At 51.5% G+C, this 27,739-nt stretch overlaps 2 protein-coding genes and 1 long non-coding RNA gene across 13 annotated transcripts in view; 1 reads left to right on the forward strand and 2 right to left on the reverse strand.

Moving 5' to 3' along the window:
• NCOA6 (nuclear receptor coactivator 6) overlaps positions 1-269 on the reverse strand; it is a 57,036-nt gene extending 56,767 nt beyond the window's left edge. For 3 of the 5 annotated variants that reach the window (XR_012662949.1, XR_012662948.1, XM_075108498.1), the window contains exon 1: positions 19-269. The gene's annotated coding sequence lies outside the window, so the exon portion shown is untranslated. The remainder of the gene's footprint in view (positions 1-18) is intronic. The other 2 variants (XM_075108497.1, XM_075108495.1) reach the window with 1 other exon arrangement.
• Positions 158-6,772, forward strand: LOC142064002 (uncharacterized). 2 transcript variants are annotated; one of them, XR_012662950.1, is made up of 3 exons: positions 158-370; positions 1,879-2,005; positions 5,844-6,772. It is a non-coding gene; the product is annotated as an uncharacterized LOC142064002 (long non-coding RNA). The 2 variants fall into 2 exon arrangements; XR_012662951.1 differs by having other exon boundaries at positions 1,879-2,000.
• Positions 6,518-27,423, reverse strand: GGT7 (gamma-glutamyltransferase 7). 6 transcript variants are annotated; one of them, XM_075108504.1, is made up of 17 exons: positions 27,106-27,236; positions 26,156-26,279; positions 24,262-24,376; positions 23,791-24,017; positions 22,224-22,375; positions 21,122-21,236; positions 20,530-20,597; positions 19,794-19,867; positions 19,141-19,334; positions 16,756-16,843; positions 15,882-16,009; positions 13,069-13,157; positions 12,144-12,296; positions 11,492-11,609; positions 10,639-10,776; positions 9,549-9,648; positions 6,518-8,015 (listed from the first exon to the last, which is right to left on the reverse strand). In XM_075108504.1, exons 3-17 carry the CDS (start codon positions 24,275-24,277, stop codon positions 7,852-7,854), a joined length of 1,824 nt encoding a protein of 607 aa, XP_074964605.1. In that variant the 5' UTR covers positions 24,278-24,376; positions 26,156-26,279; positions 27,106-27,236; the 3' UTR covers positions 6,518-7,851. The 6 variants fall into 6 exon arrangements, with proteins under 6 accessions (XP_074964605.1, XP_074964604.1, XP_074964603.1 ...); XM_075108503.1 differs by having other exon boundaries at positions 24,545-26,279; XM_075108502.1 differs by lacking the exon at positions 26,156-26,279 and having other exon boundaries at positions 27,106-27,240.
• Between the last annotated feature and the right edge of the window lie 316 nt (positions 27,424-27,739).

The raw sequence follows: 27,739 nt of genomic DNA on the forward strand, positions 1-27,739 counted from the left end.
GGCCCGCCCCGCCCTCACCTGGCGCCGCCGCCGCTGCCACCGCCTCCGCCTCCGCCGCCGCCGCGCCCGCGCGCAGGAGGGCGGGGGCCGCTTGGGCAGACGGGGGCGCGCGCGTGGCCCGCGGGGACGGGGCGGGCGGACGGGCGCGGGGGCGCGCTCGGCCCGGGGGCGCGGCCCGGGACAGCCCGGGGACACGGCCCGGGGACGCGGCCCGGGACAGCCAGCGCAGGCCGCCACCGCCGCCACCGCCGCTCCGCCTCCGCCGCCCTCCGCCGCCGCGGCACGTGACCCGGCCCGCCCCGCGCGCGCCTGCGTCCGAGCGCGTGCAGTGGGGGGGGCGGGGGGAGCTGCGCCCCCACGCGTGGTGCCGGTGCGTGGGCGGCCGAGGCGAGGCGGGGCGTGTCCACCGCTGAGGCGCCGGGACCCCTCCCCATCCCGGAGCCGGGGGCTCCGAGCCCTCAGCCGCCGCGGGAGGGTGGGCCCGGTCCCCGTGGGGAGGTCGGGGACCCTTCCCCGCGTGGGGCGGGAGGGGCCGTACCCCCCTCGGAGGCCCTCCCGCGGGGACATCTTGGCTGCTCCACCCTGCCCGGCCTGTGGGGCGGGCCTGGGCTGCCGGGAGGGGGGGAGACTCCGGCCGTGTGGGAGCCTCCATCCCTAGTAGGAGCAGGGCCTTGGTGGGGCGGGCCCTCAGGGCAGGGCCCGAGCGGGGTCCCTGTCTCCCCTTGAGTGGGTGCCGGCCGCCCGTGGGGTCGGCATCCGCCACTGTAAACACGTGAAAAGTATTTTCTGGGGGAAGTTTAAGAAAAAAATAATAATTAAGGCCTTTATAGGAAATGACTGGGAAAGGGGGTTTGATTCAGAGGAGCTTTTCATCTGACGGTGTGGGACTTCACGAACACCGAGGGATTACACTGCGTTTAGTCCCACCGCTGGGGATGCGAGTCACAGAATCACAGAACGCTTTGGGTCGGAGGGACCTTTAGAGGTCACCTAGTCCGCGAAGCCAGAGAGTGACCTGGTACGCGCTTGGCAAAGGCCGCAGCGCTGACTTTTCATTAAAAGTCTGTTTCTGTGGTTAACGAACAGGCCCGTGCTGTGCAGCGGGCAATGCTCGCTCCCTGAAAAGACCCCTCGGCACGCAGCTGGGCTTTACAGCAGCTATGATCCCCGTGGAACGGCCTGCAGGACACAGCCCTCCAGTCTGCGTCTTCCTACAAACCTTTATTAATATGAGAAATGATAAATTAATATAAAAAGGCAGCAGCACTGCAGAAATGTCCGTTTTTCTTTCTGCCAGTCATCGCTTTAAGCACAAACCTATTGCCTGGCAGCGGTAAAGAAAAGGAACACATGGCAATCGCTATTTCAGGCTAGTAAAATAATCAGAAGTCCTTTGCGGGAAAAGCAAAGGCTTTGGTCCTGCAAAACTATGTGTGATTAACGTTAGTACCTCGAGCCGGTTCTGCTGGCTTCGGAGGGGGGTGCAGGCCCCCCGACATTGGCTTTATGCAGATCACTGCTGATTAAATGACATGAAGGGAGCGAGACGGTTTTTCGTTTTGCAAAGCCTTTTAAATACAATAATCGCACATCTCATTTGTCACTATAGCTTGCAACGCAGAAAAAACAAAATCTCTTTTTTTCAAATTGATGTATAAATGCATTCCATAAAAAACCCCAAAACAAAATAATGGATATCATGGTTCGTATGACTTATCTTAATATTTAAATATTGTCGGTGTGTGGAAAGCTGCAAGCAGACTGCTTGTTTTCTTTGTGTGTGCAGCTCTAAAGCTCGCTGCCGGCAGACAAGCATTGAGTAATTCTTTACTAAACAATTGTTCTCTTCATACCTGTTGCGATTTATGTCTTCCGCAGTTTCTGGGAGGGCACCCCAGCTCCAGCACCTCTCTGTCTGCTACAGACGAGAGAAAAGCCTTTCCCCAAGCCCCAGGGGACCCTCAGAGGTGTCAGAAGAGGAGATGGGACATCAGCCACAGGTGTGGTAAGGAGGAACATTCATGACACCTGATTGTCAGGCGGTTTCTGTTCGCATTAGCGCAGGCATTTCCCCTGCTCCTGTCCTTGAGACAGGCTGGAACCTCAAGGAAGCTGAGAGAAAACTTCCTCCGTACCTGAGAATTACCTTTTTTCCACGCTTGTCTTCGTGCTTTCCTCTAGTTCAGGAGACACTTCTTAACCCAGCTGCATCTAACATCCTCCTCCAGCCTGAGCTTCCCCAGAAGGCTCACGCATTTCCCGCTCCGGCGCAGTTAGATCAGAGTGCTCCTTCCAAAAAATCCCCATTTCCCACCAATGCTGCTGTGCTTCTCTTGCAAGATTGTGCTTCAGGTATTTTTGTTTGCTTGTTTTTGTATGTATTATCTACGTTAATAGTGGGCACATCTCGTATACCAGAGCGACAAGAACAAGTAGAATGCTACTTTTCAAAACCTGAGTTTCTGGAAGCACAATATTGAGGTATCTCACTAAGATCTGCTCAAGCCATCTAAGTGCTTTGACTTTCTGACCTAGGCTTGAGAGGTCCCACACGGATAACTTTCCTGTGCCTAATCACACATGGAGTTTGCAAACACGCCCTTCCTCCATTAGCAGCTTGGTCCCTTGTACACCCACTCAACGCTTTGTAGTGCGCTGCTTCTGATGGCCTTTCCTCATGCTTCTGCTCACTGTCAGACCAACAGCTGGAGGAACCCTGTGGGTTTGCAATCCTGCATACTGCAGCCAGCGAAAGGCATGCACCTCACCAGCTGCCCATGCGTTCGGCAGGAGACCGACGGGCACCTGGCAGCGGTGAGAAGGGAATAATGTGACATGGAGGACTGCGAGAGGGAAGAAGCATGGGACAGCTCAAGCACTACTGCCCTGGTGTCCTGCTGCCTGCAAGCGCAGGCGCGTCTCTGCGGTGAGATGCACTGTAGGCAGGTCTCCAGAGCTGTAGGTATTACACAGCCTGGATCAAAGCTGTGTAGCGTAAATGTTTCTAGATCTTGCCTGGCCTCTGTACACCATAACCAAGACAGGAGATTTTTTTGGGATCTAGATCTGTCCTGTCATTCTGTGTTTCTGGAGCCCCTCCATGAGCAGACCCTCATTTTGGTTTGGAATCTGAAGCTTTGGTGCAAAACAAATGATAGATACTAATATGTCACCTGCAGAGGAGGGCTACGTACAGCACGCAGAGACAGCTGTTTGAGCTGCTTCATTGCCCGCAAGCAGAACAGAGAAATGCATCTGAGATCACGACAATCAAAGCTGTGGTTATATTTACATGCATTTTCATATGACAGTATTTTTAAAGGAAAGGTATTCTACAGGAAAAGGTAGACTCATGACCAGCTTTAGATTTTTCCAAACTTAAATATTATACAATGGCTTGAACAAAATCATTTCTCCTCTAATACCATTACGATGTTCACTTAGAGAAAAGGAAGGGAGACCTGTTGCATTGCAGTCACAGTCACTTTTGATCTGGGATTTTGTTAAACTGTGAGTGCGGTGGACAATTGGCTACAGACGTGGTAGGTAGGGTGGGGGTACAGAGGAGTCATCCCCTCCTTCTCGGCTCCAAGGAGATGGAAAGGTGAGAGCCACCGGGTGGGGAGCCCTGGCTCTGCGGGGGCCAGTCCTGGTGGATGAAGGGTCACGGCTGCCAAGTGGCTGTTGTGAAACGGGCCATTCCGTCCAGGCAGCAGGTCAGCTTTGTGGGGACAATCTGCACCTAAACATGCTGTGGCCACTGGAGGGCCCTTCTTGGGCAGCGCGTTTCAGTGCTCGAGCGCGCCTACTCCAAAGGCTCTTCTGTCATCCGCACAGATGTGTTTCATTTTTAGACAGTGCCCTGCCTCTCCAAAAACCAGCTCTGCCTGCCAGAGCTCTCCTTTCCCTGGCTAGCATGCAGATGTCTGTCACTGAAGTATGGAAGATCTTTCTGCTGTGATGAAAATACCCCGGTGCTACAGGAGCTCTTCCCGCTCCACCTGATTCTTTGCAAAACCTTACAAATCTTCAGTGTTTTTGAAGTGTTCATGAAAGAGATGCAGGTTTCATCTCAGGGTGTTTACCAAGGCCTGACTCCCCTTCCTCTCCAAGTTAGTGCCTGGGATCAGTCCGCGGAAGCCTGTCGAACTGTGCAGCGGGTAGAAGGAAGCTCTGGGATGGGCCAGCCAGGGGGATTCAGGGGGACCCGTCTGGAGAGTCCGGCTCCTCCCTGGTAGCCAGCCAACCAGCTGACGCTGAAAGTTCAGACTCACCGCCCCAGCTTAGGGACCCCTCAGAGAGACACTGGCAGAGCTGCAGCAGGGCTGTAGGACAACTGTTGTCATCCCTGGAGACTGGGGACCTGAACCTGCTGCCCCACCTATGGTGGCAGCGGCTGCTCTCAGCCCTCACCTGCCCCTGGAAGCCCCCAGGCCCCTGAGGCACAGAGGGAGGCATGCTGCCAGAGCTGCTCGCTGGAGTGCAGGAACACCCGGTGTGCCCAGTGCCTCTCTTCAGCTGGTCTCACACCCGTGCCCAGGGGCAGCAGACGACCCCCGGCCCTTTCTGCCCCTGTGCTGGGTGCTGCGCCAAGCTGCACCGGCAGCGTGGCTCTAACCACCCTGACAAGCCCAGCAGCATCTGCCCCCATCCAGACCGGTGGGAGCAAGGCACGCTCCAGCCCCTCTTGGTGTCCGGGGCTGAACGGGACAGTGATGGGAACAAAATGGCACAGCCAAAGGGCCGGAGCATCCTCAATCCCCCAGCTGCAGGATGGAAGCGCTGCCTTCTGCCTCGGCCCCGCTTCAGGCTTTTATACACAGCTATCAGCTTGTTAAGCTAGTGAGCAGCTAGCAAAACACTGCTCGTCATCTGTGCCCGTGAATGGCACTGAGCCTTTGCAAGAAATACTGACAAACCGAACTAATGCTTGGCAGCAGAGCCTGTCTCCAGCTTTTCCCAACGTAAAAACCAGTATACGACGATGGGGAGCAATGCAAACGTAGGCAGAGACAAGCTAATCGCGTTCCACATCATAATAGCCACTTTTGGCAAACGCATCTCTTTTTTTTTTTTAATTTATTTTTATTGGGTTTATTTTGTTCCTTCAAAATTTTTCTTTATTGTTTTTCTCAGCCACTTTATAATTTGTATTTTGTGTTCTGGGCTCCTCATTAACATTTTCATGTAAAAGTTGCAGGAAAAATTCTGCTTCAGAGCTGTTAATACATCTGCAAGAGCCAGACCAAAAACAATGCAGTTACTCTGCACACGCACATCTCCAGAATACGGCCCTTTATTTCACAATGTCTATCTCACCTGTACAGAAGGAAACATGGGGTATTTCTTGGTACCTCACATTAAATTCATTGGATCTCATCACAACAGATGGACTCAAAGTATCAGAGACACTGGGCCAATTAGCAGATTAAAGGTTTCCATATCAAATACATCTGTGCCATACTGATGCTGGTTTTAAACAGAGAAAATGGGAAATAACTCAAAATATCTTTACTTTTCTTATCCATGACCTAGGGGCCTAACTCCCATCTTCCAGTTATTTTAAATTTTCTCTTTTTTGCAACATAGGCCATGATCCAGCAGAGCACTTAGGAACATGCTTTATTTTAAAATCCTGAATAACTGCTGTGAAATTGTACCTTGGGGCCTGTAAGTGCTCTTTTGAATCAAGACGTGTCTTTAACTCCCAAATGAATAGTTTCCAGAATCAGAAGCGAGTAGGTGAATTCAGTTAATAAGCAGAAATTTTATCTTTCAAAGTGTTTTGTGATATTCCATGCAAAGTACTGAAAGCGACAATGACTTGACCACTTACTTTACAGCTGTGCACAGTAAACCTCTGTGCCTGAGGGACAGATCACTGCTGTACCATACCAGAAACCCCCGAATTTCCACCAGTGAGATTCAGTGCAGAAAACGGCATCCTTCCCTTCCCGTGAAACCAGAAGAGTCTGCTCTAAGACACGTAAAGTTTTATGAATCCTCCCACTTCTGGGGCTGCTGACAGAAGAATAAATAAATAGATTTGATGTCCCTATGCTGAAGAAAGTCTCCTCTTGCTCTACGGGCAGTGTGGTGGCACAGAAGACAACTTCCCAATGACAGCATTGTACTTCCCGACTCTTGGCTGAGGCCACTGCTGCATTCGTAACAGAAAATACCATTGATGTTCCTGTGTGCTAGGGAGCTGCCATGCTCTTCTCATGGGTGGCTGCGCTTCAGCGGAGCATAAAAGCATCTCTGTCCTTCCTCGCCACAACGTGCAAGGCTTCACGTAAGATGCTTCGAGATCCTCAGCTGGCAGGTGGCAGGAACGATTAGACCGATTATCTGCCACAGTGCCCTGACCGCCCCCAAACGACCGGCATGCTCCCCGTGTCAAATGGCAATGAGTATTAGAAGGTGTGCTACAAACAGATGGGTGTTACGGGGTCCCTCAGGAGGAGGGGTGGGCGTGACCCGTGTAATCATCAAATGAAAGACCAAAACGACCATAAGCAGACATACATATATAATATGTACAGTGGCCATGGATGCATTTGCACCATGAAGGAAATAATCAAATTTTAGACGACAGAAAATGATCAAATTCCAAAATTTTTTAGTGCCAGGTGCCTCTGTCTAACTTGCTAGTAAAAAGAGAAGGAAATGTCCAAATGTGGGTTGAATGAAGTGCTGCAGCTGTGAGATGTGGTATTATTTCTTTGCTCTATTTCAGACAAGAAATGCAGAAGTATTCTTGTATTTTGCACTACATGCTGCAGACTGAAAATTATCTCAGTACTGTTGGTTTGTACCTTTTCTCTCACTGTCTTCAGCTTTTCCAGTAGAGCCACCAGTATCAAAATAGGGAGCTGAAGTACAGGCATGAATTTAGTAAGCAGAAAATCCCAAGCCCCTCTGCAGGGATTACACGATTCAGGCTTTCAGAGCAGACTGAGCTAAGGCAATGTAAGGAAAGCCCTGGACCTACCTAAACACTCTCCGTGTGGTTTTCAGCCTGTGGTCTGTGGATTTTTACAAGTCTGTGGAGTACTGCTAAGATATCTCCAAAAAGTATCTAAGAAAATTAGGCCCATTACCACTAAGCTTAAATTCACCATGGAGGAGGCTGAACCTCTGTAAGAAAACTGTGGGGTGGTCCACAAGTTGTTGGAAGTAAAACCATTGCTCCGGTTACAACATCAGACTTCCAGTGAGTCTGCACAGCGACCTGATTCAGAATATTTGCGTCCAGAATGCAAGGTGTGTAGGGATGTGAGAAAAGGAACTACGCAGGAGGCTGCACGCTGGTAAAAATCAGCTGGCCCATACGGAGTATTAAAGGACTCCCTGATATTCTAGCTACACGCACCTACAAACACTACATTAGGCTGTATTAATCGTTGGCTTACAGAAGAGGCAAAGAATGAACTTGAGAAAGACAGGGAGATGAAGACGACAGTACTGTCATCAGCTCTTTTTTTCCTTTGCTAATGTTCCTTCTCACTGAAGTTAAGATGTGGGCTAGAATTGGGCTTTTCAAAAGACTGAAACTATTAGCAAGACTCTGAGAAAAAAAAAAAAAAAAGGCTCCCTGCACTCATGTAACAAGTACTGGGCTGCCTGCAATTCGAATCATTTAAAAAGAAAAGAAAAAAAACCAGAGCGCTGTACGTTGGTGCTGCTAACCGCTCTGGTATCGGCCTGGGTGGGAAATGCAGAGTCTGCTCAGCAGTGTGTATGCAGGGCTCCTGCCCTGGGGAAAAGGAAGGGGCCATTTCACAACATGCATGTCACTTGCGGTGATTTGCCTAAGCCTTGTTCAGTGAACACGTCATCAGGTAGGTGCTACAATATTGTGGCTCCAGCAGCATCCACGCTCCTGGGGTCCTTCAGGCCAATGATGAAACTGTTGGTTCTCCTGGCCCCATGAACTAGGGAGACCACTTTGACTTTATCCACTTGATGGCCCCTGGCTACAAGGAATTCAATATCTTCTTCAGGAAACTCACCTGTAGGGATTTTAAAAGAGGAGTTTGTAACTGAAACCACTGTTGCCTTTGATGCAAAGCTCTGTTCTAACCCTGTTGGGATGTGCAAGTGTGAAGTAAACTGCCTGCAGCTCTCTTCAGAAGATGTCCCAGCTAGGGCGAGCCAAGCGGCCAAGGAGGACCCGCGTTCACCGCTCTGAGGAGCCGCCTTTCAGCTCTCAGCAGCAAAGGCTGTTCAGAGCTGGGCAGTGCTCTGTGCAGTGGGGGAAATGAGAGGATTCGGAAGCCCATTTAAAGGTGTGGAAGACCCTCCTCTGGAAAAAGGGGAAAACATGTTGTTGACACCTATTGTAGTTATTCTCCTTACAGAACGCGAGGCAGTCCCCACTCTTAGAGCTTAGTTACAAAAAACAGTTATTAACAGTCATTAGTTAAAATAAGACACAAGGCAGCTCAAAACAAATGGTAGTAGAACAAGTTGCCAAATGACAAACTTTGTGATAAACCTTCCAACTTCCCCTTCATGCATTTCTTCATCTTCCAGCCATCTACCTTAGGTTCCTTGCTCTTCTGTTTTTGTTTCATTTTATGTTTTGTAAGTTCTGTATGAAGTGCCTGAGGATACGAAGCTGGGGGTGCAGCTGGACAAACTGAGCGGGCACACAGAAACCCCACAGTTATTTAAGCTATATACATTGCAGATGTGTCTCAATGTATACCTTGTTGCCAAATGTCCAAACGCACAAATTAGGACCTTTTGAAGTTCTGGATTTGTTTTAATTACGTTCTAGTTTCCAAGTCTGCAGGTCACACTCACCAGACATTATTAGATTTTCCTCTGAAATGGGAAGGCCTAGAAACTTTACCTGTTTTGTGTGAAATGGGAACCAAATTTCACTTAGGGTTCACTCTGGTAAGGTATGGGGCTTTGCGAAAAACACCAAATAGACCAAGACTTGTAATAACAATGACAAGAGCTGGCAGTCTCCAGAGCGTCAGCACTGAGACTGCATTTCCAGCACTGTCAAGCCACAAGCCTTGCCACACGCCTTGTCTTCTCCTCAGCTAGTGGAGTTAAGGGAAAGTGAAAGAATATAATTTATGGCAATGGTAATGTAGTGTAGGAAGATCTGCTGGCTTTCAGGACCTGTCTGGGTGAAGCTGTGGTTGCAACCTTGTTTATTTGGATATCCTCAATGGCATCAGATTGCCTAAAGGTTTTAAGTACAGGACAAGGCTGCTACCAGGTGAGCTGGGACAGAGGGAGGGTGGGGGAGAAGCACCTGAAAGTGTTTGGCTGGTCACCTGATGACCAGGGAGCATTCCCAAGACAAGAGGGAGAGGGCATTGCTCAGCAAGGGGTCCAACCTTCAAAGAAGCTAGGTTGCTGCTTTTTGTCCTCCCCAAAACCCTCTGCACCCACTGGGGACCCTAGAACATGGTGAGCTGTGCGCTGGGCTGTTACACTTCCACGGCGGCATGCTAAGAAAATCCTGCTCCTTTTCTAAACACACTAGGTCTGTAGGCTGCACCGCACTCAGCGTCCATACTCACTGTCAACCTGCAAGGTGTTGGAGTGAAGCTCTGGGTGAAGTCGACCAAGTGACAAACTTTCACTCAGATTCTTGTTAAATGTTAAAACATTGACCAAAACCTGCAAAAGAATAAAAGATCCTCAATTATAAAAAGCGTAATGAGAATAGGAGAAGCCAACTTCCTGAGCATCCCCCTGTTGGTGGCTCCAACATCTGCAGATGCAGCAGGCAAAGAAGATTTTGAACCGTTTACCAAACCACATGAACTAACGCAGGGTTTTGCATATACAAAGAGGCCCTTGAAGTATGGTCTGTATATTGTTGGTGGAAAAGCGGTACCTTTTCAGGATGGCATGGGCTTTTTGTCACATAGTCCCTGCTAAATTAGGAGAATTGTGCGTCTGGAACGTGATGTAATCTCTAAATACGTGTTTGTTACAGCTAAAAGCTCAGCATGTGACTTCTCCAAACAAAGCATTAGGAAGCAATGGTTGGCTTTAGTTCTGCTCTGAATAATGCCTTCCAAAAGGTAAGGAAAATGGGAGCCATTCTGTTGTGCCTTTCTTTTTAGCAATCCATTGCTGTTGTGCATGCAACTAAGCTATTGGCAAGTACTTCATCTCATGACAAATAAAAAATTGGGAAGAGCTGCCCAATTTATAGCAAGTGCTGAGTAGGGAGGAATTCAGTCAGGAATGCACTAAAAGGAGCTTTTCACAGGGAGAAGGGCGAAAGGGTTGCCAGTCTCCTGCAATTCTCTGAATAAAAAATGCTCCTTTTTTTCCCTAACAACCCTTAAACAAGCTTTGAACAGGTATTAGAATGACACAAAACCATTACAGATTTTGCCAGGATGCTTTTCCTCTACAATTATGAGCAGTGCCACCAGGAAAAGTGCAAGAGAAGTAAACTAGTAGCTCTTAGAGATTTGAAAAACCAAATGTGTGGAACTGGTGACATCAAAGACTAAGCCAGTAATCCTGTGGCCACCAGTTTCAACACAGCCTGGGACATTATGAAGGGAAAGCCTATACTGCATGAGGGGACCCTACTCAGCGTTGAGCTCAACAGCTGCTCTGAGAGGATGGATGCCTGGCCACAGCACCAACCTGAACGATGCTGCTCAGGGCTTTGTCCCCGTTGTTAGCTCCCAGACACAGGTAGGTCCCACACATCCCCTCGGATGGTCTCACGATGGTGGGCAGCAGGAAAGACAGAGGCCGTTTCCGAGGCTGAATGAGATTTTGCTGCAGTCGAAGAAAAGACACACTAAAATATTTCAACGAGTTGACTAAAGCTTTGCTGGTGCTCAAGTTGCACAGGTTAACTTCTTACCCTTTATGCTTCAGACAGCGATTGTACTTGTGTAGTTTTACACACACTGCTATGATGATGCTCTCTGATGTTAACAGGATCTGTCCCATTTCATGTCATGGCATTGTTTTACAGAAGGTATACGGAGCCATTCACCCACTTCTAAAGTACCAACCCAGCAAAGTGGGGTGGTTTTACAATACACGGCAAGCAGAAACAACAAGGCAGCACTGGAAGCCACCAGTACTGGTCTGTAATTGTTTCTTTCAAAGATCCAAGGGTTTTTTTTCTGCTATCTGTTACTTTTAAATGTGCAGAGCAGCAATTCATAGAGAGAGTCCTTAATTCAAGTCCACAGAAAAAGACGGTTGCTTTAAAGTGCATCTGGACTGCAGGGAAAATAGGTAGCTGCGATGTGCAGTGTCTTTTGATAAAACTGCATTATAATGATAACTGATACACATGAAGCCTTCTGTTTACTCTGTTTCAGTGGCTCATATAATGAAAAAATAGGACCTTTCTACAGACTGTTGTCTCTCAGTTATTAATAAGGCATTAAACAGCCTACCTGTTGTGAAGATGAGAATAACATTGAAAAAAAAATGGTACAGACAGCTCAAATAAAGAATTTGTCACGTTGTTCATTACCGGCCTGGGAATGGAGTGGTTCATTGTTTTATTTTGCCAGGAGAAGTCCAACATCTGGCTGTTCAGGAGGACTCCAGATGGTGTTATTATTCCACTGCCAAAGGGACGATTCAAAGAACTGAAAAGAAACATGAAGAAATCTCATTAAAATCCTCCCAGAGATTTTTGTACTCCTCAAGGCTTTCAGGGCTCCAATATTCTGTCCCATCCTGGTTTGATAGAGACTCTTGGGTAGTTCTTTAGGGCTGGTTAGATGTGAGGAGTCGAAGTCTCCATGTACGTAGGAGCAGGAACCATGTGGGCAATAAGCAGCTCTGCCCCTCTCTGTGTTTAAGGATTCCCTCTAGGTGATGGATCTGTCTCCATGCCCCTATGAGTCTTCAAATTTGCCCATCACCGCTTCTCCAGGGAGCAGATTCAGGCCAATCCAGACATGTTTCCCTGTGAGATGGCTGTAGGATTGCACAGGGCAGAGCAGCACCAGCTCACACATCTCCACCCCGTCTTCCCCATTTCTCCTGTTGCAGGACTAACTGGGACAGAGCAGCCCAGCTGCTCCAGGTCTGGTCCCATCCTGTCCTGCTGAACCTGCTTTCTTCTCTCTGCTTCCACCCTCTGAGTACATTATGGAGGGAAGAAGTAAATCCTTTACCTTACAACTGCAACAATGAAGTCATCAGGTCCCATAACAAGGACCTGGCTAGCAGCAGATCCACTCTCCACAGAGAAGTGAGGCATGTGGAGATCGGATGAGAAGGACTGGGAGTCATTAATCAGCTGGCGCAGGGAATTAGCTTCTGATTTGCTTCAGCAATGAGGAAGGAAAAGAGGAAAGAAAGCCATGAGCCTAGGAAGCTGAACATCTCTTGGTCTCTCTGTGGGGGTACACCTACACAGCTACTGGTGGCATCTCCCTGAGGGGGCTGGCACTGAGGACAGGGAGCTCCTTCAACTCACCCGATGGAAGGAGACAAGATGGCTCAGTCCACACAGAGAGGCAATGCCATGGATCTCCCAGGCTCTGTCTACAGTGGTAAACTCACTCCCGATGGACAAGGGATGGCACCACCTGGCTGAATGACAGTCCTCCAGGAGGAGGGCAAGTCAGGTCCAGCTCTGGCCCCCAACTGTGGCTAAACCTGGCTCTGAGGTGGGAGGCTGGGCTGAAACCCAGGCCTGGCCTCTCCCGCATGTCTGGGTGTACTGCAAAGCCCTGTGGTGGGGGAGAGACAGAAACTGCATGTGTGGTCATGACCACGTGGATGGTCATTTGTCTGACTTGCTGAGAAGGAATATTTAGGTGGGTGAGAAAGTGGGAGGAACCCTCAAGATCAAGGTGGCTCGAGGAAACCTCTGTATGAGGACATCCCATGACCCATCCCCAGAGCCCCATGGTATCAGCTAACCCTTGTGAGAAGAGTGAGCCCTAGGAGGACACTCAAGGACTGACCTTTCCTCAGTAAAACAGAGGTAGAAAAACCTCAGGTTTCCCTCTACACTGAAAAGAGCAAATCCAGGAATGATATCCAAACCACACGTCTTGCAACCGTCACCATCCCTGTCAGGCTTAGACCTACCTCACCATGCCTTCTGCAGCGTGAGTGATGGACACATCATCAGATGGGTCTCCCAGGTTGCTAGCTAGACTCAGGGCTATTTTTAATGTCTAAATGAAAGAAAGAAAGTAAAGAAAGTAAGGGGAGGGAAGGGAGGGAAGGGAGGGAGGGAGGAAGGAAGGGAGGGAGGGAGGAAGGGAGGAAGGGAGGAAGGGAGGAAGGGAGGAAGGGAGGAAGGGAGGAAGGGAGGAAGGGAGGAAGGAAGGAAGGAAGGAAGGAAGGAAGGAAGGAAGGAAGGAAGGAAGGAAGGAAGGAAGGAAGGAAGGAAGGAAGGAAGGAAGGAAGGAAGGAAGGAAGGAAGGAAGGAAGGAAGGAAGGAAAAAGGAAAGGAAAGGAAAGGAAAGGAAAGGAAAGGAAAGGAAAGGAAAGGAAAGGAAAGGAAAGGAAAGGAAAGGAAAGGAAAGGAAAGGAAAGGAAAGGAAAGGAAAGGAAAGGAAAAGGAAAGGAAAGGAAAAGGAAAAGGAAAAGGAAAGGAAAAGGAAAAGGAAAAGGAAAGGAAAAGGAAAAGGAAAAGGAAAAGGAAAAGGAAAAGGAAAAGGAAAGAAAAGAAAAGAAAAGAAAAGAAAAGAAAAGAAAAGGAAAAGAAAAGAAAAGAAAAGAAAAGAAAAGAAAAGAAAAGAAAAGAAAAGAAAAGAAAAGAAAAGAAAAGAAAAGAAAAGAAAAGAAAAGAAAAGAAAAGAAAAGAAAAGAAAAGAAAAAGAAAAAGAAAAGGAGAAAAGAAAAGAAAAAAGATTTAAGTGGCCCTGGAAATACAACTTTTGATACTCCAAACAGGAAAAGGTATCTGGTCTCCTGGCACATTGGCTAAAGCCTATGAAGAAAAATGTCTAAAAGCCTGGTCCTGGGAATACCTCAGTGCAAAGGGCTGCCACACGAGTATGGGGATCAAAGGGCATCAGTTTGGCGTGGCAAACTGTGTGCTGGGAGAGCTGAGTGTATCCAGCAGTGTGCTTGTACAAGGTGGAACATGCCTGGCAGGAGCTGACCAGCTGGCTCAGCCCAGCTCAGTGGTACCGCTGCATTGCCAGATGGCAGACAGGGTCACCAGGATTCCACTTACTTTCTGTCTCCATTCCTGAGTGGTCACCACAACAGCAGAGATCACCCAGTCCCACCCAGTGGGACAGTGGGTCCTGGGCTCGCTGTTGCCTCTGGACGGCAGCTCCACTGGCACAGCACCACTGCCGAGCAGAAATGAGCTACTCTGCTCACCAGCTGCAACCCATGGTCCTAGTTGTAAGTCATTCAAAGTGTTTGAACAGAAAGTGCTAGTCCCAGCACACATAAGGGAATGATAGTATAAAAAGAGGAAGGGATCTGGTTTCTCATACGTGCAGAATCCTGCCTAAGCCAGCTCATTAAAAATGGGAAGATGCAATTTCGTAAGACACAGTTTATCCAGCCCTGGTTTTACAGTGCGTAGCCAGAGGACAGGAGAAATTTGCTCTTCAATCAAGCCAGCTTCTGCCTAGCAGAAACACACCAGACTTCCAGCTTGCAGGTCATGCCATTTTCATTCAAGATTCAAGACAGTACATTACCCCATAGGTAGATAGCTACATATGACTTCTGTTTTGGTATGTGCCACACATCAACAACTTCTCCTGAAGTGTCATCATTTGTCTTCCGATTTACAGTGTAGAACATGATTAACTTCTGGAGAAGGTGGTGTTTCCATGAAACAGTCTCCTGACCACCATACCATATGGAGGATGTACAAGAGGCTTGGTGGCCAAGGAAGAGCTCCACTGAAACAAGCAGGCCTTCTTGGTCATGGCTGCCCCAGGGCTGGACTATCTGTGCCTACCTAGCACTCAATCTCAGCCATGTGATCCCAAATAATCAGGGTTACACCTCTGAAGTGACTGCCCTTTATCTGGAGGTTGCTGTTCCTCAGCTGGGACAGGATAACCAATGGGTGAAACTCGGCCTGGTGCAAATGCAGAGCAAATAGATTCCTCCAAAGCTTCCTGGAAGCGAGCTCAGAAATAATTTAGGTGAGTCAACCTTCCCTGCCTCTGCACAGGCCTAGCAGCGTGTAACACCTCCAGTTGCATTTTTGCTGAGAGGCAATAACTTCCAAGCACCCACTCTCCTGTCTGCTACAAGGATGTGGTTATACCCTTGCTTAAAATTTCCAACTCATAAAACCCAGCTGTGGATCTGTTAAGCATCCAAGAACATAACTCTGCTTACAGTGCAGGAAATGGAGCACTTGCTTGACTTCCTGGGAAGCTGCAATGTTTCAGTAGGGCTGACAGCCCTGAATACTGGAAAAATCATGATCTGGACCACTGAGATCATGAGGTGGGCTAAGATGTAAAGATTAAAATAAAAACAGTGTTGGGTCAGTTTTCCTTGTCATCGCCCCGCATAAGGTTTTGCTTGCAGCAACGCATTGCTGACTCTCCTTGCAGTGCCCTGCCAGTGCTCTGGTATGGCCGGGGCCACTGGAGCATAAGAGGTGGCGGAAATAGATGGGAGCACCCCGAGCTGCTGAGGGGTCATTCTGAAGGGATGATCACACACAGGAAATGGGAAAAAGCCACAGTTCGTCCTTCTGAAAAAGCTCTGCCTAAGCAAGAAAGCTCAGCTGAGCAGGAGGCTCCAGCACCTGCACCTACCTGAGGCAGCACAGTTCAGATTCACACCTTAGCAGTCTATTTGCTCATTCTCCTGCAAATTACCTACAAACATTTTTGTGCAACCAAGGAATAAATAAATTATTCTCTAGCAGCCCAAGAGATTGAGCCAAATATTGAACCTTCTCTTACCTCTGCCATCCAGTGCAAGATATTCCCCCTGGATACTTGACTTGTGATGTTAAAGCCCTCAAGGATGTTCAGTGCTGTGATCAGTGCAGGACCTGCATGTGGAGGTGGGGGACTGAAAACAAGATGACCTGTGAAGGGAAGATGAGAGGAATGAAGCTGCTTTTGTCAGATACTGTCCAGTTATAATACTTTCCCATAAGCTAGTGTCCTTAAACCTTTCCGGATTTGAGGGGAAATAAAGGAAAGCAACATTATTTGAAAAGGATTTCCCAAAATCTTTCTGTTGTATTTTGCTGTTTCTTTACGACAGATGAAAGAAACCCGAAGAGGATGCTTTTTTTTTACATCTGAAATTCAGTTCTTGTTGGTTGGCTGGTTGGTTTCTGGGCTGCAGTATGGAAGAACAGAGATAAAATAGGTTTGCAACTTTACAGCTATATGGAGAGTAAGTACAGGGATTTCTATAAAAGAAGGACATTTTAGAAACTTTTTGCATGAAGTAAGTTTTTCTCCCTTGTAGATCAACTTTGGGAACTGTCTTCAGACATAGATGCTAGCCTATCGTCCAGCTTCTACTAGATATTGCATCAATATGTGATCATGTTGCATTTTTACACTCTAATACTATCAAAATACCACCAGTCACTATCAAGGACAAAACCAGGCCTGTTTCAAAGTGCTGAAAAACTCCTGAACTGCCTACGATGCATCAGTGTCAGCAGGCAATAGCAGGAAACTCCATGGAGAGCTTTTCTGCAGACACCTCAGCGCAGCTTTGATTCAACTCTGTGCGCTGGAGAAATACTGTCACCAGCTCTTGCCAGGTGAAGCAAACGTTTAACTGGGGTTGCATGGCAGCGGGTCAGGCATTTACCTCGATAGACTGTGTGGACAGGATCCTCCACTACAACACTGTAATTGCTGAAGTCTTCCTCCACCAAGACTCCTCCATAGTTGTGGACCTGCATAGGAGAGCAAAGCAGTGCACACTGAGGTCAGGCTTTCTCTGTTCCTTGTGCTGGTCCAGGTGAACACACGCCAAACTGTCGGACTTTTAGTCCACTGAGACTCCCGAGCCAAGTGCCAGGTTCTTAAGGATACCCTGAAAATCTGTGCTTTCATGGCCTTGGTGGCCTGGCTCACCATTCAGCACCGCCCTGCACCTCACCTGCAAAAGCTCACCCACCCCACAGATGCTCCGAAGACATTCTGCCTACAGGCGAGGGTGGGGACTGGCATTGCCTCGCAGCCAGGGAGGCAAGCATGGGTATATTAAAGGCAATGAAGCACTTGAATACTGCCAGGATAAAAGATATATATGGATCCAGGAGAGAAGGAACCTGGGTGTAGCAGGTCACCATCACTAGAAATTTTTAGCATACAATTTTCACCCTATTTTTAATTATTTCAGGTGACAGTGGGTCTGCTGTACCCTTGGTCTTTCTGTTAGACTCTCCTAGAGGTACAATTTACTGGACTTGGTAATTTTTGTGAACACAGTAAAGAATGATAATTCCCTCCACTGCAGGTCTTCTGTGGTTGTCACAATGCAGATGAGGTAGGAGCATCGCAACTGCACTCTGCTGATCTTAAAAATCCCCTGAAGGAGGTAATATTCTCAGTTAGCATACAGGCGCTACTGTGCTTATGAGCCGACTCTTTCCTTTTACCCAGGAGAAGCCACACAATCCGGTGAGAGGTTCTGCTGGGGTGAGTTGCTGCTAGGAGTCCTCTGTATTTCCATCCAAAAATGGGCAAGAACAAATAACCTGTGCATGGGCTGATTTCTAAAACTAGCCAGCTAACTTGGCAAGAAAACTCCTTCTCTGCCAGAAATGGATGAATCACTGGAGCAGGAAAGGTAATGCAGGGCACGTTGTGGGGGAGAGCATGTCAAACTACCCCAAAGCTGCAAAAGAAGATGTATCCCCTACTTGGGATCCCTGCCCCCTTCCCAAAGCAGTCCCAGAGAACAGGCCAGGTTGAACCCAATGGCTGAGACAAGCAGGCAGGTGCCTGTGCCAGGAGCTGGCTCCCTGGAGCTCGGCCAGTGGAAAGCCTAGGCAAAGCAGTTGGGAGTGGGGCAGGAGGAGGCTGATGGCACAGAAAAGGGAGAAATCCTGGTCAGCCACACACTGCAGACACCGTCTCAAATTCCCCAGCGAGCACTTTTTTGCACCTGTGCCTTCCGCCACGGGACGGAAACAAAGGGTAGGGTGTTTTGGAGCTTTACTTGATTTCACCACATTGATGCCCTCCTTTTTCTGGAACACTAAACACCGTGGGAAGCCAGCACTTTGCTCTGCTCTGCAACCAAAGCTGGAATTGCGCACTTGATCCCAGAGCTTGCCGGGGCCTTTGGTGTTGCAACCCTGGGCCTTCCTCCTCCACAGAGAGTTTGTGCTTCCTTGCGGCAACCCTCAGGTCAGGGGAATGGGGTGATAAACCAGGGTTTAGCTGTGGAGATGCACCACAAGCTTGGGACTCCTCCTGTTCCTCATTCTCCACCTCTGCTGTGGTCCAGGTGAACCGTAGGACATTCCCAAACACAGAGCTCACAAATGTCTAAGGCTTGAGCTGAATGAACCCATTACTGATGACATGTTGAAGATGCATCACTTGAACCATGGTGGTAGGGAAGAATGGTGCCACAACCACCCTGACTGCAGCTACAGAGGTATAAAAGTTGTTTGGTTTATTTTTACCAGAATAATTACTTCGTTTGTTGTTGCTACTTTTTTCCAGAGCACCTCTAACAACAGGAGTTAAAGTAGGGCAACCCTAAATGGGATCGAGCCTGTCTGATCCTCTGCCACAGGGCTCACAGTTTTATTTTTAAACCATCCTCAGGGAGTCTCTATCTTACATTTCCATTAACAACAAAAAATTGCTACTCAACAGTGGGGAACTGCTTGTTATGGGGAAAAAGGTGCTGTCACTAATACTAACACAGCCCAGAGGAGGTCTTGGAAATTTAATTTCTTTTTCTTTCGAAAAAACAGTCTGTCCTGGTTATGGAGGAAATGGAGGTTTCACTTCTATAGGCTGTGGAAGTGACATGTATGTCATTTACACCACTGCAGTGACAGGGGCAAGAAAGCAAAAGGAGGCTCCACATATTTGTCACCATTATTGTGCTGACACTTGGCTATGGCTTATCTCCAGGTTGTCACCTTAAGCAGGTGACATGGCATGTGGCATCCCCAGCCCAGGCTGTGCCGTGTGGTCTGGGGTGGAGACAGGGACAGACATTGCTCACCTCAGAGACGATCTCCTGGGTCAAGTTTCCACTGTAGAAAGCTGACACCCCTTCTGTGCCCACCAGCTCCAGGATGGCCGCGAGGTCCAGCCGCCTGACGAACATGCCAGGCAGCAAGGGCTGGCCATCCGGCAGGAAGATCTCCCGAAATTTTTCAGAGTAGTTCAGGTCCTTCAGTTCACTTATGGCTTTGGCTGTGGGTGAGAAGGAGGACATCCAGAAAAGCCATGGTGTGGGAATGTGCAGGGGACCTGGAGTCACTGTGCGCCTGATGGGGATGTTGGAGACTTGCTGCTGCCTCTTGCTCTACCTCAAAACTAGAGGGAGGCTGGATCGTGCATCCATTACAGCTGGTAAGGAAACCCAAAGAAACCCCAGCGCCCTTCCCTGGGAGGCTGCCCAGTGTCGGCTACTCTGACCTGTCCCTGACCTGCCCTGGGAAAGGGCTCCAGTTTTGCTGCCACCATGTCCTCCCCTTGCAGACTGTGGCTCACACATTGCTCAGCTCCCAACACCATCCATCTCCAGGTCCGAAGAGCCTTAATTTCCCATGAATAACCATCTACACCCCCAGCTGCCTCACACCCAAGTGCAGTGGCCAGTGTGCTCCTTCATGCTAAGCAGTCACCCTTGGGTACCCATCAGGCACTCACCCAAATCGTGTGTGACGTTAAACCCATCCTGGGCAACACTGGCAGCGAGGCCCAGCAGCTCGGACCACAGGAGTCTGCCAAAGGAGAAAGGACAAGAAGAAACGTGCCTTGGAGCGGTGCAGCAGGGCAGGGTAGTGGGGAGCTCAGCTCTGCAGTTGGGGGCTCCTGAAAGACCAGGCTAGTGGCCAAAAGGAGCACTGAGCTTTTGGTGGGTTGTTTCTTTTTAGCAGGATCATCTCAGTGCTCCACAACGTGCACCAGAGAGGAATGTCAGTGCAAGGACAGGGGAAGGGGCATCTCTGCAGAAAAATCTCAAGCCAAGCCCTGGCCCTGAGCAAGTCATTCAGACCCCTCCCTCCCTGTCCCAACAGGGCATCGCGGACAGCCACACTTCTTAGGGTCTAGCTAAAGAGAGAATGAAAATACACAGACACGCATTAAAATGTTCTGTGCCTATTTCTAAGAGAACATTTATTGTCTGTCTTGATAGCCAAAAATTTTGCTTTCCAGATAATGTGACCAAGCAGAATTATTTCTTTTGTTGCACAAAGTACCAAAAAATGAACATATTTTTCAATATAAGCCTCCAAGTACCCTTTAGGTAATGATTTTGACCGGTGGCTGAGAACATGATCTGATGGCAAGGGCTCGTGTGCTCCCAGCTCCCCTGCAGGGACCCCAGGGCACAACTTGTGCAGCGTGAGGACAGCCTGCCTGTGCCAGCCATGTGTCTTACCTCCCATGTAACTGGTGCGCGTGGTGCATTCCTTGTATCATACCTGGCACTCCCACCAGCAGACCTGGCTGTAAAATAGGAAGGACAAAAAGGAAGAGTAGTCTCCTTCCCATGAGGACAGGGGATGTGGTCCCCAGTTGCAAGTAAAGGAGATGCAAGTCATGTTCCATGGGAAGTCTCTGCATACTCTTTAGGAGAGGGAAAGAGGTCTGTAGCAACACACTAAATTAGGGAATACAAGATTTTGGAAGGGAAGAGGCAAAAATTCAGTCCTGGTCTCAATCCAGTTTGTTCAGAAATAACTCAGCAGAACAACATGGGATTGTGCTCTTTCCTGGGTCTCTTGTTGTCCTGACTCCCCACTGCCGGAGGGACATGCCTCTTTAGTCGCCAAGCCTGGAGGCTCCAGGCATTTTGGGGCTGCCAAAGTAGTATTTTCCCTGGACTCCCCAGGTCTGTAGGGCCTGGGATCTCCCACGGTGGGAGAGGTCTTCTGTCACTTCCCTGGGCCTGAGAGTAGTGGGGAGAGGAGAACTGGAGACATCCAGAGCTACAGCCCTGGAGGGGTCAACTGTGGGACACTGGTCCTCACCTTGGTGTCCTTCTGCAGGTCCCACTCCAGTGGGATGCCGAGGGGAGCCACCTCGCGGAAGTCGATCACCCAGCTCCTGTTCTTCCGGATGTCATGGACCAGCATTACCCCACCCCTGCAGCGAGACGGGGGTCACGGCACAGCACTGGCTGTCCCTGCAACAGCTGCTGCCGTAAAGTCGAAAGGAAGACAGCGGGTGCCAATGGGGCTCGGGCCAGTCCCAGCATGATGGGGCCACCCTAGCACGTCACCAGCCTCAGCAGTGACCCAGGGCCAGCCAGTGGTGTAGGGGAACGCTGCTGCCCTTCCCCAGAGAGCAGATCTGGACAACCAAGCCAATGCCGGTGCGGGACACAGGCAGCCCCCATGCTGAGCCTGCAGCACGGCTGGATCAGTCCCTGTCAGCCTGGCCAGAGGCTCTGTTCCACTGCCAGGCTGGGACTATCTGGGATTTTCTTTCTAATCCAAGCAGTTTTGCAACAAAACAGGGTTTTTGCTTACAACAGCAATCCGTGGCACAGCCTGGAGAAGCTATCAAGTGGCAGTGTTTTATGCAATGCTCCCAAGACCTCCTGCAGAGCTGAGAGCACCAGGCTCACGTAGATGCCACACTGGGGATGAGGGCTGGGAGGAGGCTACCCCTCGCCGCCATGCCTCCCCTGGCTGCTGCCTGGAGCCGGGCTCGGACCTCAGCCTCCTGCTGCAGCAGAACCAGAGCTTATGGAGGGAAGGACTCAATCTCTGAAAGCATTGGGACTGAACCCAGGGTGTTGCAAGCTCCTGGCACACTCGCAGAGGTGCTTGGCAGCCTATGGTGACTTTCTCAAACCTCCCAAGCCTAAGGCTTGGACTCTCCTAGCAGCCACTATAGCAGATGCAGCTTTTCCCTCCCTGGAAGGTCTCTGTCCCTCGCTGTCAAGTCAGTGAACAGGAAGAGTCCCCGTCCCTGTGCAGACGTGGATGCGTCCACTGCCTGATATCAGAGACCTGGTACCACGTGCTGGGACTCGGGCTACCATGAAGCATGTCTCAGCTGGTGGGGGAACCACCTGCCTGAGGACAGCCACAGACAACAGCACGAGGGTGAGCGATCAACACTTACCCGCCGATCCCTGATGTGTGGGGGTTGACGATTCCTGCACAGAGGGCCGAAGTGATGGCTGCATCTACTGAGGAGCCCTGCTTGTTGAGCACCTCTATGCCCAGCGCTGTACAGCGGGCAGCATCCGTGACCACGGCACCACGGTGGAAGATCTGCCGGAAGAGGACAGCGGTTGTGCCCAGGGAGGGGTGCTGGGGCTGCCCAGATCTTTGCCTAGCTCTGTGGGACCTAATGCCTGAGGCCAGCACCAAGGCTGCGGCTGATCTGCATTTTCAGGTACCTCCAAATGCTGGTGGGAGCAATATGTCCCTTGGCATGTCCCTGTGCCAGGGCAGCTGTGGCTGCTCTGCATGTAGCCATGGCCATCAGCTCAGCCGGCTTTCAACAGTAGGCATGCTAAGCTGGTGGGCCATGTCTCACCCTGTCCTCCACAACCCCACAGCAGGATCAGACTAATCCTCAAGAGCAACGGGTGACGGTGTGCTGTCACTGCATTGCAGCAGCGTGGTCACTGGAAATGGGACTACAGCTGCAAAGAACGCAGCATCCCCCGAGTACCACGCCTTGTTTTCATCCTTCCCTGGTGCCAGTGCCAGCGATAATACAGTCACATGAAGTTTTAAAATGTTCATTTTAACCCCACGGTAAATCGCAGCATCTCAGCATGAGCCAGAGTGGCCTTGGGAAGTGCGAAGATGGACGGGCCACAGCAGGCTGGTGGGCAGGACCGGCCCTTCCAGTGGTTCCACAAAAGGGACCGCTTTGCAGAGCCTCCCTCCGGCGCTGCATCCCAGCCAGCCATGGGGCCAAGCCACTCCACTCCCAATGGCTGCGTTTTGCATGCCAGTGAGAGAGCAATAAATTAAAAAAAAAGGCAAAACTCTTCCACGTCGACTTGCAGGCAGCTCTGCCCTGCTGGGCAGCATAGGAGAAGACAATGGTGACAATTGGCTGCCCCTTGACCCTTCTCAGGCTGGAGTACTTGGCAGATGTTCTGCAGGAAGATATGACCCCACAGCTGTGCTGCCTTTGCTCTGAAATTTAGCACTGATCTGTGGGACAGGTTAGCAGGAGGTTCAGCTCTGTTTTCAGCTATTCCCCTGCTTGGTCCTGGATGGATCCTTCCAGAGGTCAGCCTGGGCATACAGATCTACAAGCTCTCTCCAAGTGGAGGGGTACGAAAGATGCCCACTGCTTAACTACGGAATGCTTTCTGATAGCACTCATGTCTGGCTCAAACCACAGCTGGAGCCACAGCAGTGGGGCTGCCTGTTTCCCCCCGGCAACACCCCCAAACCTGCCAGGCACAGCCACTCACACCCTGGCCGCGGGGCAGGTGCCAAGAGCACAGCTCGCCTCTCCCAGCACAACCGCCAGCCACAGGAAAAAGCGTTCAAGACCATTTGGGGTGGAATCACAGAGAGGGGCTCGGCACCCAGGGTCTCACTGACACTGGCTGGGGCTCACCAGTGCTAACCCCCCTAAACTGCTGGCAAGTAAGAAAATTAGGGAGCTTCTCCTAATTTCAGAGACAAAGCCCAGCTGCAAAGCCACTGTTTTGTCTTACCTGAGGGTCCCCAAAATAGATCTGCATGATCAGGGCCACAGTGACCCCCGTGGCAAAGGTCAGGCAGGCGGTGATGATGACAGTCAGCCCATCCTGCCGGCAGCTGCAGTCTCCAGAAAAAGGGTCCTTGCTGGTCTCCCGGAGAGGGGACACGTCCTGGCTTCCCATCTCTGATGAGGACGAGGGCAGGCGCTGGAGACGCGCAGACTTTAGGAAGGAGTCTGGGTCTTTGAGGGCAGCAGGGAGAAAACAAATGTTAGTTATTGAGCAACACTGGGCTCTTATTGCTGTGTTTACCCAGCGCTAACATTACACCATGCCCCCTCCTGCAAGGCTATTACCTTCCCTATTGATCCCAGCTCTCAAGAGACTTTCTGGCTCAGATGCTGCTTTAGTTCATTTTACTGATCCTTTCCTTTAGCTCTAGTAATTCCAAACTACTTTCCTGGAGATTAAGAGGGGCAAAAAAACCTGAATTTTGCTCCATTTCAGTCCATTCATCAGTCTTCAGTGATGGGCCCACAGCTACTGGAGGTGTTCTTAACACAGCACTGACTTGCAAACAGGTCTCTGAAATGCAGCAGGACTGAAGAAGAGGAAATTAAGATATAAAAAAAAAATTCCAGCAGCCTTATTTGGAGCTATGCTTGAGCTAAAGCACCCGAGCAGAACAGAGGCGAAGCAAAACATGTGGCCCGGGCACAGGAAATACCTCTACAGAAGCATGGCAAAGTAAGGGCAGAGAGGAGCAAACCTGCAAACCGGAGGGGCTCGGGGCATCCACCCATTCTGATGGCAGGAAAGGCTCTGCTTTAACTTCTTGCTTCCTCCAGCTGACGAGGCCCACTGTGAAACCAAGCTGCTCGCTGGATGCCCAGCTGCAAGATGCCAAATGCAGTGGGGCAGGGTTTTGCTGGGCATCCGCCAGAGAGCAAACAATTCTCAGAAGGATGAAAAAGTCTCTCTATTGCTCTGAAAGATGCCTTGAATCTCTGCTTGCATCAGCTACTGCCTTTGTGGCGGGGAGGACACTGGCTGAGCATGCTCTGCCTGCACGTGGGCACTGCTGGGCACACAGAGCTGTTGGTGCAGCCATGGGGACATGCCGTCCCTGCTGGGCACCGAACGGGACCAAGCAGCTCAGGGCATCATCCAGGGCTCCTAGATGAATTTTTTCAGGGGCTGCCAAGAGCCAGTGGGGGCTTCAGTGCCCGCACATCCATGGTGGGAAGAAGAGGAGCAGTGAGGGCAAAAGACAAGATGAGAAGCCTGTCCCTCCACACAGAGGATGTTTCCTGGGTTTGGGGTAAGGGAGAAGGGAGCAAGAAACTCCACATTGCCCATCACCCCGCTGTGCCTCTCCATCTGCTCTGGCAGACAGCATCTCCCTGGGGATTGCCAGCCCTGTCCTTGCCACGACATTAAAAAGACCTCCTGGGTGCAGCTCTCCTGGGGCCAGGCAGAGTGTTAGTTTTAATTTCAGTGATGCTGCAACCAGGAGTGAACCGCCTGCAGCCGGGGAATCCCCTGAGGGTGAATTTAATCACATTCATACTGCAGTGATTTAGGAGCCGACTCAGCCTCCCTCAGCCCAAGCCTGCGCCTCTGAGCGTACACAGAGTCCCTCACTGGCATGTCTGGTCTGAGTGAGCTGGGCCTGCAGCATATAGGCAGAGTGGGAGGGCTGGCTGGGGGGGAATGATGGGCCTGGGGTGCCCATGGTGGGGCCCACGACTGGCCTGGCAGGGGATGCCATTGGGGTGGGGTGTCACATACAGCCCCTGGCACCACCCCAGTGGGGCACCAGCCCCACCAGTGGGGAAACAGTGAAGAGTAAGCTGGGCTCCTCTACTCGACCCCTCCAGGACGCCGTCCCTCTGCTCTGCTCCTGTAGTGCTGGTGGCAGGCCAGCCGAGCATGAGGGGTCATGAACATCCAGGGAGCAACCATGGGAGAGGACAGGCCATGGCAGGAGATGCAGATGTCCCATCATTCTCTGCCACAGACATCCTGCATGGCCTTGGACAAGTCACTCGGTCTCTCTGACCACTGGTGCTGCGTGGGGACAGCAGGGCTGTGGTTTAGGGGTGGGAGTGGCTGAAAGGGGCCAGTCAGGAGCACAGAGGGCAAGGAGCAGCCTGCGAGGCCAACATGCAGGTGTCCATCCCACCACCAATGCCCACGCTCAGATTCCACCAAACCCTGCTTGGCTTCCATGGGTGCTATGAAGGAGACATGGCTTCATGGGGAAACCAGCACTTTGGGGAATGAGGGCCACCTCAGCTCTGGAGCCACTGCAGAGGGAGCACGGGCTCTGGCAGGAGCTGCAATGTGGGACCCTTCAGTCCTCTGGGGGGTCCATCACCTGCACCAGCAGCAGAACAGAAGCTTCCTCCTTTTAATGAGATCTTCTGGGCGGTAGAAACCAAAGGTCTGGGTTTCCTCCCTGCCAGTCCAGCAGATAATGTAGCATGGAGAAGCACAGCCAGCTGTTGCAATGCACAAGCAGCATTGGATGAGCACGTGTTTCCACGTGTCAGGAGAGCAGCAGCTCCTCCAGCCACCCCAGGAGACAGACACCGCGCCTGGCAGGGCGCCGGCACAGCTGAAACCGCGCCAAACTCTGCTCATGCTCCGCATGTGAGACGAGAGGCCTCGCGCTTTTGGAAGAGCTGTTCCTGCAAACCTGCATGTGGCAGCTTTGCCCTGACAGTGCAGGATGGCGTGGGATGAGGACGGGCAATGGGAGCTTCACCTGGCGGTCACAGTGACACAGGGCAGAGGACAAGGGGCCCGTGGGTCCCGCTCAAACATGGGCCTCAGGGTTTTGGGGTCGCAGGGCAGAGACCTGCCCGCAGGGTATGAAGCAGCCCCGGGGGTGAAGGGCAACACTGCTTGGAGAAACATGACACGAGGGAGAAAAAAATGTTTCTCTGGACTACTGAGAAGGAAGCAATCAACTGAAAACAGGCAAAGGGTTTCCGCAAGGATGGAAGGAGCACCTGACTTTATTACGGCCCTGCGCCTGGCAGGAGGGATCACTAGCGCCATGTCAGACCCCCGGTACCTCTGGCTATGTTCCGTGCCCACGGCCCCGCAAGGTAAAGCAGGGGCCGGGGAACAGGAGGACGTGGGCGCCAGGGGCAGGGAGCCCTTCGGCCCGGCCGGGCAGCGCCGGGGAAGGCGGTTTGGAGGGCGGGCGGGGACTGCTGTCCGAGGGGACCCCCGGGCCTGCGGGAGGCCGCGGGCGGAGCGGGGGCCCAGGGGTATGGGGGGCGCGGGGGGCCGCGGGCGGGCTCGGCCGCCGCCCCTCACCCGTGTCCTGCTCGCCCAGGAACGCGTCCTCCTCCTTCCTGGCGCGGAGGCCGCCCTCGGCCGCGCTGCCCGCCTCCTCCTCGGGCAGCCGGGGGAAGCTGGTGATGCTCATGTAGTCCACGGGCGAGTCGGCGGCCAGGGCCCGCTGCCGGCCTCCCGCCGCCTCCGCCGGCACCGGCACCGCCATCGCCGCCGAGCTGCCGGAAGGGGCCGGGCCTGCCGGGGCGGCCGGGCGGCTCCTCCCCGCGGCGCGGCCCGGAGCGGGAGCGGCCGGTGGCGGGCCCTTGAGGAGAGAGGCCGGAGCCGGGGCGGGGCCTGCACAGACGGGAGGCCGGAGCCGGCCCTGGGCTCGCTCTCCTCCGCCCTGCCCCGGCTGCGGGAGGGGGCAGCCCCGCGTGCGGGGGGCCCGGGAGGCGGCTCGGGGCGGGCCGAGGCGAAGGGCCGCTCAGGTCTGGGCTCCCCAGCCTCCATCGGGGAGGGTCGCACTCCACCGTTCCACCCATTACCACGGCGGCAAGGGGGCTCTAGGAGCCAGCGGGACGCCATCCGCAAGAGGCACCGCGGCATCGCCCCAGAGCGGGCCGTGTGTTGTCTCTCGCAGCCGGCTCAGCCTTCCAGCGTGGATCCATCGTGC

This window comes from Phalacrocorax aristotelis, chromosome 13 (assembly GCF_949628215.1).
Source record: "Phalacrocorax aristotelis chromosome 13, bGulAri2.1, whole genome shotgun sequence".
NCBI lineage: Eukaryota > Metazoa > Chordata > Aves > Suliformes > Phalacrocoracidae > Phalacrocorax > Phalacrocorax aristotelis.